Source organism: Amblyomma americanum, chromosome 1 (genome assembly GCF_052857255.1).
Source record: "Amblyomma americanum isolate KBUSLIRL-KWMA chromosome 1, ASM5285725v1, whole genome shotgun sequence".
Taxonomy (NCBI): Eukaryota; Metazoa; Arthropoda; class Arachnida; order Ixodida; family Ixodidae; genus Amblyomma; species Amblyomma americanum.
Genome location: NC_135497.1, coordinates 269,685,682 through 269,700,564, shown reverse-complemented (window position 1 = coordinate 269,700,564; position 14,883 = coordinate 269,685,682). Strand labels below are relative to the sequence as shown.

At 41.4% G+C, this 14,883-nt stretch overlaps 1 protein-coding gene across 1 annotated transcript in view; it reads right to left on the bottom strand.

Moving 5' to 3' along the window:
* Window positions 1-3,710: 3,710 nt before the first annotated feature.
* The window catches only part of LOC144115062 (SUN domain-containing ossification factor), a 100,354-nt gene continuing 89,181 nt past the window's right edge, over window positions 3,711-14,883 (bottom strand). The window contains 2 exon segments of the mRNA XM_077649197.1: window positions 3,711-4,374; window positions 6,413-6,483. Of these exon segments, the coding sequence (XP_077505323.1) occupies window positions 3,949-4,374; window positions 6,413-6,483 (497 nt within the window). The 3' untranslated portion in view covers window positions 3,711-3,948.

The window sequence follows — 14,883 nt, the reverse complement described above, 5'->3', positions numbered from 1 at the left end:
ACAATAGGCAGGTCTGCTTCTGAGTGGAGGAGCTTTGGTCCCAACTACTAGATTCCTGGTGTTGTATTTGTGGCATGGCTACCTTGCTCTATGATATGCACTTCTGGTTCATCATGAAGAAAAATTGCATGTACCGCTTTTTCTCAATGTATTTCTTGTAGGTTTTACAGCTTTCTTGCAACAAGTAATTCTGCATTTTTGTCATTTTTACTTTATTTTATTAGTGCTGCATGCAGCACTTGTCAAGTGCCTGCAAAAGTAGAATATTGTGGAGCCATTGGAAAACCTCGTTATTTTTTTATTTCCATGGCTCCGAAGGTAATTTGGACTCTGAACTTTCCAAAAAACTGCACCTGGCTAGTCTACTTCTGGTGCATGTTGTCGCCATCTTGTCTCCAGCAGCCAAACAACTTATGCAGTTGGTTTTTAATTAGGGTAAGCCCCTGTATTAAGGAGGTCAAGATTGACAGATGGTGGATGGATGGAAGATATGAGTGTCCGTGATGAAAAAATAGCGCAAAAAGAACACGAGAGACGGAAAGGGAACGGCACAGGCAAGCGCGCGCTCGCTCCCTTTCTGTCCCTCACATTCTTCTTGCGCTATTTTTTCATCATGAATGTTATACAACTCGCCCCCGTGCCGCCGCGGTGGCTGAATGGTTATGGCACTCGGCTGCTGGCCCTAAAGACGCTGGTTTGATCCCGGCCGCAGTGGTCGAATTTCGAGGCGAAATTCTAGAGGCCTGTGTACTGTGCGATGTCAGTGCAAGAGCCGCAGGTGGTCGAAATTTCCGGAGCCGTTCACTACGGCGCCTCTCATAGTCTGATCGCTTTGGGACGTTAAACCCCCTTAAACCAAACCAAACTACTCGCCCAACTTTCGGCTTTGATAGGAGTGTCTCCTTTGAAATGGGGTGGTGGCAGTTGCCGCCATGCTTGGCTTTTTTCTTTATATTTCTTTAGGAGTGTTATAAATTGGTCCATTAATTTGCCATTTTTTTAAAATACATTTTTAATTCTACTCTTCTAACCTTATGTCACCTCTCTGCTTTTGGGCCACCAATTTTCCAATCGCTTTTTGCAAACTTCCACCACAGATTCATTCACATGACCATTGTTTTCTCTAAACCCTAGGGCCTCAGGGGGATTGTGCCTGCATCGACAGTCAGATGGATACTGTCATATTGTAGGATAAGATGTTCATTTGTTTCTACAGATTTACCACACAATGCACGTGTCATCTTCTTGGTTACATTCCTTTTTGTAACTTCGCAATCTGAGACTCCCTGATCTAGCTTCAAAGAGTTGGGCACTGCTTTGAGCTATCTTAGATTGGTCTGCCTTTTCTGATTTCGATATAGTTCTACACTGTGCTTCTTTTCCCTTGAATTAACTGTTTTTACCTTCTGTGTTTTTTACAGAGTACTTTATAGGGACACCAAATATGCAGAGTGGTTTTAAGGAACTGCAGAGTGCAGTTCTATTAGCCATACAGCTGTACTCTCATGAATGCTAATTGTAATTGTTGCTTTATTTGTCCTTGAGAAGAGATAAAACGAGGCACTTCATGTCTTGGGGCAGTCTTTTTAGAGTGGTGCATAAATAATAGTGCAAAGTGCATATAAAGTATCGAGACTATGAGAAAAAAAAGGCTGTAGTGGTCTCCTTTCATGCGGCTAGCTCAATCATGACACGTGGTTTCTTGATGTGGGGCTTGACATTGTTAGCAGTTTGACTGCTATGGTATAAAATGCAAGTTTGTTCAGTGGCAAGGTTCTTAGCTGAAGAAATAGCGTTCTGTGCTGAGCTAACAGGGGAATAATTGCAACAGGCCTTGTTATTCAACTGCACTAAGTTTAAATCCAGTCAGACGTGAAAGGAAATGGCTGCTAGTTGTGATGAAAACATCAAAAGGGCAATTTTTTTTTTAAACTGATTGGTCTGCAGGGTGCCCATTACTGCTTACCTACAAAAAGGGACACTGATGTAATTTTCAGTAATTGCTATATGTTGTAGAGTAAGCTCAAAAGGTAAGATTGACCTCTCATCATGCTCCACAGTTTTTATTTCTTGTGCCCAAAAAGTGGAGAAACATGGCGATGCTGGCGACTCAAGTTGCACATCACGTGAACTAGTGCATTGATGTAGTGTATCACATGCCATTAGTTTTACTTAATGCACTTGGCATTGAATATAGCAATTTCTCTCATTTTTTTCCCATAAAAATTGTATTACTTTCACATATGCTTCCTTCATATGCATTTTAAAGTATTTGTGTCATGAAAAACAAGTTGGTGTCATTTTTTTTCGATTAGTTTCGGATTTGCTTCTCACTGCTTAGTGACAAAGTTATCTTGAAAATGATGCCGCTGACTGACTGCTTCGAGAGTATGGGATATACAAGTGCGTGTATATTTCTTCATGAAAAATGGTCTAGAGGTATTGTGAACCAGCAAGCCGAACTTGCCACTCTTGTGAAGTTCGCATCGAACTAAAGTTTTCAGAATATACGTGCAATGTGTAAAATTGCTTTTAGTGTCCCTTTAAATGATCTAGAGCTGCCGCGGTGGCTCAGTGGTTATGGTGCTTGATTGGTGACCTAAAAGTCTTGGGTTCGATCCTGGCCGCGGTGGTCGCATTTTGATGGAGGCGAAATGCTAGAGGCCTGTGTACTGTGCGATGACACTGCACATGTTAAAGATCACCAAGTGGTCGAAGTTATCCAGAGCCCCCCACTGTGATGTCCTTCATAGCCTGAGTTGCTTTGGGACGTTAAACCCCATAAAAACCAAAACCAGAAAACCAAATGTTGTAGGTACATGTAGCATTGCCTGTTTTTTTTTTTTTTTCATCTACATTTCATGGCACACCTTCCAATTTGTAGGATCCACAAGTTGAATTTCTTCACAGCCTAGTGATATGCAACAGGTTAGTGCACAGCACACACAATTGTGCAACCCATGTAGTGCACGTTTTTCTAGGCTGTTGGGAGAGCAAGGTTTTTGTAGTTCCTGCATTCTAAGAACTTCTGTGAGCAACTGTAGGTAGGTAGTTTGTAGTGAAAACTAGGTGTCCACTCCAATGATACACCTGCTTTCACTTGCACAGCGAATAAAATTAGACAAGTGACAACAGCTCTCACTTCACTGTATTGCATGCAGTGCTACCCGCTGTTATTTGATGCAGCACTAGTAAAGATTATTGTCTGAAAGTTTTATGCCGTATATTCATACTCTTATAAGAACAAATATGTTAGGGGTTGGGGGGAGGTATAACACGAAACATAACTGCGTGAAGTTAATTTGACTGAAAATTAACTTTTTCAATAAGATTTTGACTGCTGATCTGCTTTAGATTCATCAGTTACCCTTGCATTATAGAACACATAGAGAATATGTGGGGAACAATATAAAGGGAGCTGCCATTTGTAATAAAAATTAAGTTCGGTATGTGTTCCTTCTGCCTGTTCACTGTGGTCATGGTAGTGCTGGCATAAAGTGTTTTATGTTGTGTAGGCTATTCTGTTAATGACCTTCACTCTGTCGAAAAAGGAAATTAATTCGGACTAATGCCTGAATATTGCATTTTTCTGAACATGCAGCAATGACAGTGTGGAAAACTTTATGACAGCTTCATGGTAATGAAGCTTTGCATTTTGCTGATTGGTGGAAAAGTGAAAGTTCTCACAAAAACAAAGGAAGCTATGTGACTCTGGTGATCAAGTGAAGATTATTTAATAGCAGTCGAACAAGGTAAAAGCAATATGCACACACACACACACACGCATACACACATTCGTGTACAATAAAACTTCATTCCTAACACTTGGCTGTGACATTGCCTTGAAAAATAAATAAATGAACGTGGAACACCAGTGCTTTGGTTGTGCACACATTCCCCACACCCACTGAATTTTCTCCAGTCCAGTTTCTCCCTCGCCTGTTATGACTAGACGGGGGTCTTCCCAGGTAGCCTAAGGAACTTGATGAGCCCTAAATGATCGTCCTTTTCACAACAACTCTGGCCACTCCACCGTATGCAGTCAGCTGGCCGCAAAGCGTTGGTCTTCAATGTTCCATTTTGCCCGTTTTTACTTTCTGTGCCCTTGGGTATCTTGGAAGCACCCATTCCGATGCCCTTTGCTGCTGCTGCTGCTGCTGCCGCCACCACCGCTGTGTCTGCAGTGGCTGCTTTCGGCACTGGTGGTGTGTTTCTTGGTGCACTTCGGCTGCTAAACAGAACACCGGCGTTGCTCTCCGGAATGAGAGATTCCTTCACCCTGCCGCCTGGGTCTGCCTTGCAGGAAGGGTAGCATGGCAGCGAAGTCTTGCGTCGGGGCCCTTTGTGCTTTTTCTGCTTGTTCACTTTCTTGGTCTGGAATAAGACATTTACATGCAGTTTCAACAGAGGGAACCATGCTCAGTCTGGTCCATCCATGCACAGTAAGAGCAAAAATCAAAGCAATCATATCTTGAAGGCAACAGAATGCATGTGTAGTAGTAACATGTAGACACGTGGGTGTTCAAATATTTGGACTGCGTAACAACTGCTCATTTACACAAGGCTACTATTTATCAGTGCATTTGCATTTAGTTAATGGATCAAAACCTATGAGAGATATGTGCCTGAAAGACACTCATTGCATAATATGGCTGCGTGAGGTCTTGTACAACGTTAAACTTTCTAAGGCAAGTTTTGGCCTCGATGTACTGAAAATTGTGTAAGGTAAATGTTAACTATGCTCTTTCCAGATAACCTGAAAAGTGGGACATGCCCCGAGAAGCCACTGAATTTTCCTGCCACATTGCTCTCGCTTCTTAATCAATGCGGTCACAACTTTGATGAACATAAACTGTCAGAAAATAGTTATTTCTAATCCACAAATTTAAAACCTTACAACCAGCAGGGATTAACATATCCAAAGGAAACTTAGAATCTCCCAGGTACATTCTGGCACTGGCGTACTTCTTTATACAGGTCTTGCACATGGTCAGCATTTACCAGCTCCTCATACCGCCGCTTAATCGTTTTTCACCCTACCCTTCTGCCTGGGCCTACCCTTTAACCACTCAAACACAATTTGTTTTTCTCTTCTTTGTTCAATTTTATCTTTAGCAACACTTGTCTTCCGCATTACTTTCCACCCCCTTCCTTTCATACTTTCTCTGAGCTCGCCCCCATGTTTTTTTTTCCTTTTTTTTCTGTATTTCCAATTCCTTATCAGAGTTTTTCAGGTCAATACAACCAGTCATACCAAGTCACCTGTCGCAGCCGGACACAGTGTTTCAAGCCCACTCTGGATATATCTCCATGCTCCACACCCCCAGATTCCTTTCTGCTGAGCTGGCCTTTTTCTTTTCACAGTTTTGCAGGTCAGCCGGTTAATAAACGTTAGCAGTTATCGTACCTGGACAAGATTCACCCACACCGGGCCTTCCTCATTGGAGGAATGACCCTATTTAAACTTCACAAATGATGAACAAGTCCTCTTGTCGAAACGTTGGCAAGCACCCTGAGGTTTTCCCTCCCTTTCTCACTTAGGCATTACTTGTCAGCTGCCTTCTTCAGCTATATGAAGTCAGTCATTCTGGCACTTTGTAATCACAAAAAGAGACTAGGAAGAGACCAAGGTGGGACAAGTCTAACCCTACCAATTTCTACCACAGCAAAATCTTTTCTTTAACTTCAAGTACTTGTCCCAGTCCCTTCCTTGTTGTGCCCTTTTGGCAATTGATAAGCATAAGTGCATCCCAAAACTCTTAATTATCCACTTCAGGTTTTTCTTTACAGCTTTTACACACACATGAGCTTGTATTTGTTGCATGCTACTGAGATGCAGTAAAAAAAAAAATGAAGGCAAATAAAGCTGTGACTCTTATTATAATGTGTACTTTATCACTTGTGCGAATAAAAGAGCATTCTATTCCAACACCATAGGAGCTAATGTGTGCAGACAAAAATTTACACTAGGCTTGATACTCGTTTTCCCTTGCATACGCATGAAGTTCGATTCTTGCACATATAATGCAAGTGCTTCGACTATAGCTTCAAAGCGCATCTCTCCACAAAAGGAGAATGTGACACTCTAGGCAAGCACATATTCTGCCTATCTTTCAAAGTAAGCAACACCCTGAGTTCATAAAGCAAACTTTATTAGATATCACAGCTGCTTTTGTTGAGCAAAAAGGCAACTAATAAATATGGCAGTTGTAAAAAGGAACTTGACTAAGATCTTTAGTTATTGAGGGTCTTGTGGATGGTGTGTGTGTTTTCGGCTGGTCTTTCATGTATAGTACTTTTGCTTTTTGCCCTTATGTTTCTTTGCCTGAAAAGAGCGCCAGAAAAGCAGAAGGCAGGTGAGGCGTAGGTGGTGATGGAAGCAAAATAAAAGGTGCACTAGTTGGTGCATTACCTTTTCCTTGGGGGACGGAGCTGCTTCCACAACTATGGGCATCGTGGGTTCCACAATAACAAAGCTGTTCTCTGTGAAGAGAGAATAAAGCAATGAACTTGATTTAAATGACCAAATATTAGTCATCTAAGCAACAAAACCATGAAACTCTGCAAGGCGACACAAGAGGTCTGTTGGTATTGCATTGCTATATAGCTTGAAAGCACTGAGTGGTTACAAGGGCGATGCAAGACAGTGGCTGCATGTGGCAGTCATTGTACGTGTCGTCCTCGTAACCACTCGGCGCATTCATGCTATATAACCATGAAAGTGGCTGTATATTTTTGTACACTGAGGTATGCATATGAAGCAAGTGCCAACTGGAAGCAGCTGAATCCAATAATTCATGACCTGAAGCTGTGCTCAAAGTAAATGCATTATGAATTAATGTCCCAGCATAAACAAACTGCTTGAATGGTAAAAGGTCCATAAAGTAAGCTTAACTTACTGAATTGTGCTCAGTCACACTCCCTCTTATCAAACCTTAGAAAACATACACCATACCATGAATTGATAAAGTATTGCCAGGTTCTTTTGATGGCATCTACTGGTCACGCAACTTCTCCAGAAGTTTTGGTTAGAGGCCACTACACTACTAGAGCCACTGCCATAGATATGAGGGCCAGTCTTGGCTGGCTGGTTGCACATTTCTGGCTGATCATTGCCCATGGTGGTGGCACTTTTGAATTAATTTTTGTTTGGATGCAGCAATGCAGTACAGAATAGCATAAAACTAATTTTGTAACCAGCAGAAAGGTACCAAAAAGTCTAGTACTTCCTACAACACTCCTAATACAAGCACTACGTAGGTACATTATACATGTGAAATCCTGCACCTTATAATAAGGCCATCAAAAGCAGCAACCGCAAATGTGGCAACAGCTGTTCCTTTTACTGCGCTGAACTATAGGGCAAAAGTAAGCTTATGCCGTGGGCTGGGCTCACCACAATGAAATAATGCAGATGACATGCACTGTTATCACAAGTGGAAATTTTTTTTGGATGAAATGGCACCCTACGTGACTCATGCATAGTGCTTTGGTTTTCTGCAGTAAGAGCTTGAGGCTTTCTTATGCTGCAGGGCTCAAGCAAAAAAGACTCCACTGACAGACTGTTTAGTCCACAGCTACAAACTTTCCACTGGTACTGGCCACCAAGTGACCTAATGAAAAGCAAACTAGTAAATTTCAGTAAATTATCTAGGTAATTCACTCCATTTTTTGCAAAACTGGTGTGCACCATGGCTAGCAGTTTGTTCCCCTAAAGTGTTTTTTTTTTCACTTAACCACCCATTCTTAAGAAATACCTGGTATTATGTCTTCCACAGCAGGCAGTGAAGTAATTAGCACCACGCCAAAATACAAAATAAGTGGAGCAGCTTGTGTCCTTATGTGCCAATTTGCAATTGTTGGACATGCATTTAAGGTTGCTTTACGAAGACCCAACACTCTGAGCCAATTCCTGTAATGAATTAAGGTGGGGGTCCCACTCCGGCTGAGCGAATGTTCCATTCTAGGCTATGTGCATGCCAGCATTCTGCACGTTGTTCTTGTTCAAACAACACAATGTAGGCATCATTCGAAAGCTTAACGTACACTCTGTGTCTGTAACACTTTGTAACGTAAAGCAGCTATACTGTAGCTGCTTTATGAACTGCACAAGAGGTGGTATTTTGTAAGTTTCATTGATATGACCTACATATAGAATATATGGCTATCTAGTATCAAATAGTCTCAGAATGTGCAATCGTTGTATTTTATGGGCAGCCTTTTAAATATAGCGAAATTTGGCTATTTTGGGCATGAATATCTGCTATATATTGGGTGCACAGCAGCCATGTTTTGACCTGTTGGGGCGGACATTATACTGGTGCAGTGTGTGAAGTTCAATCAACTTATTTTTGTTAGTTTGCTTTAAATTGGCTTTCCAATTTTGAAGATTTCCGTAATACTGCCTCACAGTCAGAATTCTTCAAATTGGAAAGGCAATTGAAAACTAACTAATGAAGATAAGCTGATTATGGTTTATAACCGGTTTATGAGAGTTTAACATCCCAAAGCGACTCAGGCTATGAGGGACGCTGTAGTGAAGGGCTTCCGGATAAGTTCATTAAACTTTGCACACTGCACCAGTATACTGTCCACCTCAAGTGGCAAAAATATTGCTGCTGTGCACCCCGATACAGAGCAGATATTCGTGCCTAAAATAGCCCGATCAAATACAATTTAACAAACGCACATTCTGGGACCATTTGATACTAGACAAACATCTATTCTATATGTAGGACAAATGAAACTGTCGTAAGTGAAGTAGTTTCTTCAGAGAAGTTCTCTAAGTAGCTTATATCAATGAAATCACCAAATTCGTAATCTGCACTACCACCTCTTGTGCAGCTGATAATGCACTACACTACAGCGGTGTGCATAAATTGACAGGTTGTACATTAGTAAGCTTTCGAAAGATGCCTACATTGTGCTCTTTGAACAAGAACAACGCACGAAATGCTGGCGCGAACATGGCCTAAAATGGAATCTACTGCTTTAAGAATTTCCCAAGAACCACGGCGTGGAAAAATACTGAAAGGAAATGAGTAGGAGTCTTTTTGGAGTGGAACCCTTGTCTTTTCTGCTTGCTCCTTGGAGATCTCTACGGACATTTTCTATTGACACCTTGCACAGAATAGGTAGTTTCAGCAGGCTGGAATGTCAGTCAGTTTTAGCTGTACATGGCACAAGGAAATATAAACGGCATTGCACACTTTAACAGTCCATGATTTGACCATGCAGTTTACAGTTTCATTGCTATTTTTCACCGCACATTAACACGCGGAATTGCGGCCAATAAATAAGGTACATAAGCAATGTAATCAGCTGTTTTGTCTTTTTCCAACCATGAATGTTCCCACTACACAAGATACCTCATCCATATGAAATATATGAAGAAAAGGAACTTCTCGCACAAATACAGCAGCATGCACCTTGTAATTTATTCTGTCGAACCTCTCCTTTTGCAGTTTTGAGAGCGCCATGAAATGTGATGATGCATTCACCAGTCATGTTCCCAGTGGCTACAAGTTCCTCGCACTAGTCCATTAGGTAAGCACTGTACTGGTGTTACACTGCTAACTTTTATGAACTACAGTTTATATTTATTAGTTTATTGTTCAGAGATGTAGGGCACTACACTGTACCAAAGCTCAGGTAAGAGGCTCAAGACTAAAAGATCAGTATTCCATGCCCTTACCCTGAAAAATGAGCAGCTCCTAATGAGCAGACATTTCAAAGAAAAAAAAAAGGCACAATTAGGGAGAGGCACAAAAAATAAGCACATATGTTCCACGTGCCCTGGTGAATGCACCTTGCATAATTGGCATGTGTCTAGCAAAGGCAGTTGCATTCTGTGAAAGTGTATCATAGTAGTACAAAGTTCTTATGTGGTCAACAACTTTCACAGGGATGTTCAAAAAAACCATTTCTTAGGCCATTAATGTAACAACAGTAACTACCGACAGGCATCAAAAGGGGGCAGTGTGCAGGCCTGGTGTCTCACAAACTTGGGCAAAGGGTTATGTACTGGAACAGTATGTGAGGACACTGCTTGAAACATGTTGACTATTCATCAGCATAATTCAAATTCACATTTAAGGGGAAATGTGGGTCTTGAAATGATAAAAAAAAAATGCGAAAATGCCGTCAATACACTCTAAAGTTCCTGTCTAAAAAAATTCAAGGTCTAAACTTGACCTCCAACTACTAAAATATCGCATCTAAGAAGCCCGGAAATGGCAATTTAGGAGCGAAATGCAGCTGGACTTCACACCCGTCGCTTCCCACGACCGCGTCCCCGATGGCTGCCATCTTGATTTTGTTTGAAAGCTGGGCCCCTCCCCCCCAACTTGGTATTACTCACCACAGTGAAATATTTTTGGAGCGTCCACATTCCTCTCTTTTTGAGGTCTCTACAACGAGCTCAGAATGGCTGGTGCACGCACTTCAAATGTGTTTTTCTCAGCTTCAGGTTTTTTGCCAACATGACTAGCCTTAGGGAAGTTTTTATTATGCTTTTATGGTGCAATTTCAATTATAATCTTATACCATTGAAATAAGAAAACTAAATTGTGGAGCTATGCTATTTTTGCTTGGCTCAGTCAAACATTTCAAATTTTGTAAACCATAAAGTCACCTAACTATTCGTCATAATTATGGTGCCTCGACAAAATTTAACATTTTTATATAATGATATACTTCAACGACAATATAATTAGCATAGCTCCAGATGGCAGGTCCTTGGCTACAGCCCTATTCCAATCAAAAGCAAAAAATGCAGCAAATGTCTTAACTACCTGTAAGAATTTAACTAATTAGGCTTCAGTTATTTTCCTTTAATATAGAGACTAACTGAGATATACAGAAACTAATTAAATTTTTGAAAACAGGGAGAAGAAACACATATACACACCTAATTTCATTACGATATTCTTAGTAATAAAAATGTTCAAGACTCGCGTCTGCGCTTAATAAACTCAAGCTTTGAATTTATAGCAAAGAATCCCTAGGAGACATCCAATATGGCAAATTTTACCTTTTGTATACAGTAGACTCCCTTTAAGACAAACTTGAAGGGACCAGAAACTTTGTTCATCTTATCAGAAGTGCCCCCAAAAAAGATATGTACAGACATTATGCATGTCCACATATGTCTCAGAAGGGTCAGGGTTCGGGCTAGTGGGTAATCAGCATGAGGATTCATAGCGCACAGAATACACAGGACACAACACAAGCGCTTACTTCCACTGAATGGTCTTTATTTGGCGCTGACAGCCTTATAAAGGTCAGGTATTGCGCAGGTACAAACAACTAACAATGATTATCTTGTCAAGGTCATGATGTGTCAAGAAAAGACGAAAACCAAAACAATAAAAACATTAAAAAATAACAATAAAAAATAAAAAACAACAAAAAAACTACCAAACAGTGCACAAGTTTCACACTTTCGCCCTCTGCCTTGCACCTAAGAAAGCTAAGTCTTTCATTGATAAAAACACCGAAGGATCACTGATACAATTTCCCAGTCCCTCTTTTTCCATCTCTGCCACTTCAATTATTTCCCTCGTTTTTTGATTGCTATTTTTTCCTAATACTGAACACTCCTTGAAGTTAGGCGTGCACTTGTGACTACGGCAGTGACGAGCCAGATTACCTGGTCCCTGATCTCTAACACTTCTGTGGTGCTCGCTGAGTCACTTGTTCAGGCACGGGCCTATCTGCCCGATATACAACTTGCCACATGAAAGTGGCAACCTGTATATAATGCTATCGGCACAAGTTACAAATGGGTTCTGATGCCTTACAGAGCAGGCCTTCTTATCCTGCTTGTCTGGACATGTGTTCTTACACATGCGGGACAGTTTTTCTGGGGCTGACATGCAAACTTTTACACCAATTTTCTCTCCAATCTTTTTGAGGCCGTGCGAAATCCTGTGAATATAAGGTATTACTTCAATTTTGCGGGTACCTTCTTCTTTATCTGTCAACGTTGCGTTTTTCTTTTGTCTGCGCATGCTTTCTGCTACTGCTACTACAAGGTACCTCGGGTAACCCGGTTCCTGAAGGCGATGAACCTGATTATTGAAACTTGTTGTCATTAGGCAGGTGCACGACTTATTGACTGCATTGGACAGGCATGTTTTTACTACTCCTCTCTTGACTAACTTCGTATGTGCGGAGGTAAACGGTAAGAGAGCCTTATTCCCTCTAGGCTCATACATCCAGCAAACCCGACTCACAGAAACTAATTTTAAATCAAGGAAACGGATCATTCCCTCAACAGGAAGCTCGTGAGTAATGGACAGCGAGCACCACAGAAGTGTTATGAGATCAGGGACCAGGTAATCTGGCTCGTCACTGCCGTAGTCACAAGTGCACGCCTAACTTCAAGGAGTGTTCAGTATTAGGAAAAAATAGCAATCAAAAAACGAGGGAAATAATTGAAGCGGCAGAGATGGAAAAAGAGGGACTGGGAAATTGTATCAGTGATCCTTCGGTGTTTTTATCAATGAAAGACTTAGCTTTCTTAGGTGCAAGGCAGAGGGCGAAAGTGTGAAACTTGTGCACTGTTTGGTAGGTTTTTTTGTTGTTTTTTATTTTTCATTTTTATTTTTTAATGTTTTTATTGTTTTGGTTTTCGTCTTTCCTTGACACATCATGACCTTGACAAGATAATCATTGTTAGTTGTTTGTACCTGCGCAATACCTGACCTTTATAAGGTTGTCAGCGCCAAATAAAGACCATTCAGTGGAAGTAAGCGCTTGTGTTGTGTCCTGTGTATTCTGTGCGCTATGAATCCTCATCCACATATGTGTTACATGAAAACAATGAATAAAATTATCTCACAATGAGAGGATAACTGCAAATGGATGAACATAAATGGCACTATGCATGACCACTTAGTGAGCTGAACATTGAGGGCACAAAACAAAAGTCACATTGTCACACTTAAAAACAGTGTTAATCTAGTTTTCATCTTTTCACCATCTCTTCGCTCTCTCTCTTCCGCATCCACTGCTATTTGTTAATTTTTTGTTCCTGACTTAACTTTTGAGGCTCCACGTGCACTGAAGGTTTCCAGCTGGGTAGCTGTGCATCTCTCTTAATTACTTCGCTCCTTTCGCAGTATAGCTGTTATTAACTCTATGAGCGGGTGCACCAGGTGCCTTTCTGTTCGCCGCACGCAGTGCCCATGCGGTGCCAATATCTGTCCATCTCTACGCCGCATTAACGTGTATTGTGATTCGGCTCCCAACTGTTTAAGGACTAGTTGATTTAAGGCCTAAGGCAAAAAGCAGGTTTACATTGTGCCTACGAGCCTTTTAGTCCACCTGTGGCAACGCGTGGCACGTGATGTGCACACAATTCCAAGATTTGGCATATCTGCACTGAGCACAGGCAGGAGCAAAGGTGCTCTGCCTTTTCTACATTGTAAAGAAAGCATGCCCCAAGAGACGGCTTCTCTGCACAACGGCACGAAGTTGTGTGGTAGCTATCTTATCGGGGTATGTTTTCTTGCGTGGAAGGGTTTACATATTTTCCCTTTGCTCAACAGTGCCGTGCAGACGCCCCGCTAGTGCAGTTACCCGGGGTTGCGGTGGCATAACAGCTCATCTTAAGTGATTTTTTTTTTTTTTTTAGAGTGAATCCTATGGGGAACCAACCAAATGGTCTCAATTGTTCATTTTATTCGAGAATTCATTTTAACTGAGTTAGCAGGAGTCTACTGTATATTGAAAATCTGTTTTTTTTCTTCTTCTTCTGTTTAAAAGAAAGCACACTACATACTAAAAAGAATAATGCGACTGCACACACTCGTGCACCACACTTAACTCGGCAGCTCGCTAGAATTTTGCTCTTGGCCTAGTCCACTGCAGGCAGAAAAACGACAATGCAGCAACATGTGCGTGGTTTCAAAATTTGCATCAGCCACCGGTTTTGCAAGCACCAAATAAAGCAAGAGGCATGACAATTCTTGATAGCGATAAAGCGATAAGCAGTCCGAGGATGCTGAAAGGCTACAATTATAGTGGAACTGGTGGCTGATCTGACTTTCCTCCCTCATATGTATGCACTGCGCCCCCTCTCATTTTTTCAGCCACAGTGCCAGGAGAGGAATTCGCTTGTAGGCTGCTTGTCTGAAAGCAATCGAATTGCAGCATGCAAGCAAGTGGTTAAGTGGTCGTTTTTATTCTACACATTTTTTTTGTGCTTCACAGGTTTTGTTCTGAACATGTAGGAACTAATCTGTAATACATAGCAAGACGAAAATGCTGCCATTAGGTGTTTTCTAGGACACTCTACAGCTGTTCAATTTGATGTTTTCTCCTAGATTTAGTGCTTTAGTAGTCACTTAATTAGACGTGACTATAAAACAGAGTGTGCAAACTAATCCGACTCTTCTATACCACAACCAACAACATCTTTGAAATTGTGTCCTCCTCTTTTGCACTGTTACATGGGACACCTTGTTTACAACAGTGAGCACCATGACAGTTAAAGGCAAATCAGAAAAGCTCAATTTTCCCCAAAGATCAGTGTTAGCACTGTAAATAAGAAGTGTTCATGACAGATGTACAGCCAAGTAACCTGTATTAGCGAGTTTTAGTGTAGCCATTTGCGTTTCTTGCGTACGCAACACACAAGATAGCTACGCATGTCAAATCAAAGCCCGAATAACTCTTTTAGTTGACCGTTTGTAGACTGTTCCACAACATGTGCTCAGTGGATATACAACACCCAGGTTCAACCACGTTCAAGTAAATACCTGGCACCACGATACGTCGAAACAAACAAATCTGAGGCCGATTTGACCCAAGCCAAACCCTAGCGCCGTGGCAAACGAAACTTTAGGGACATGACAAGGACGTATTAAGTTGGTACAA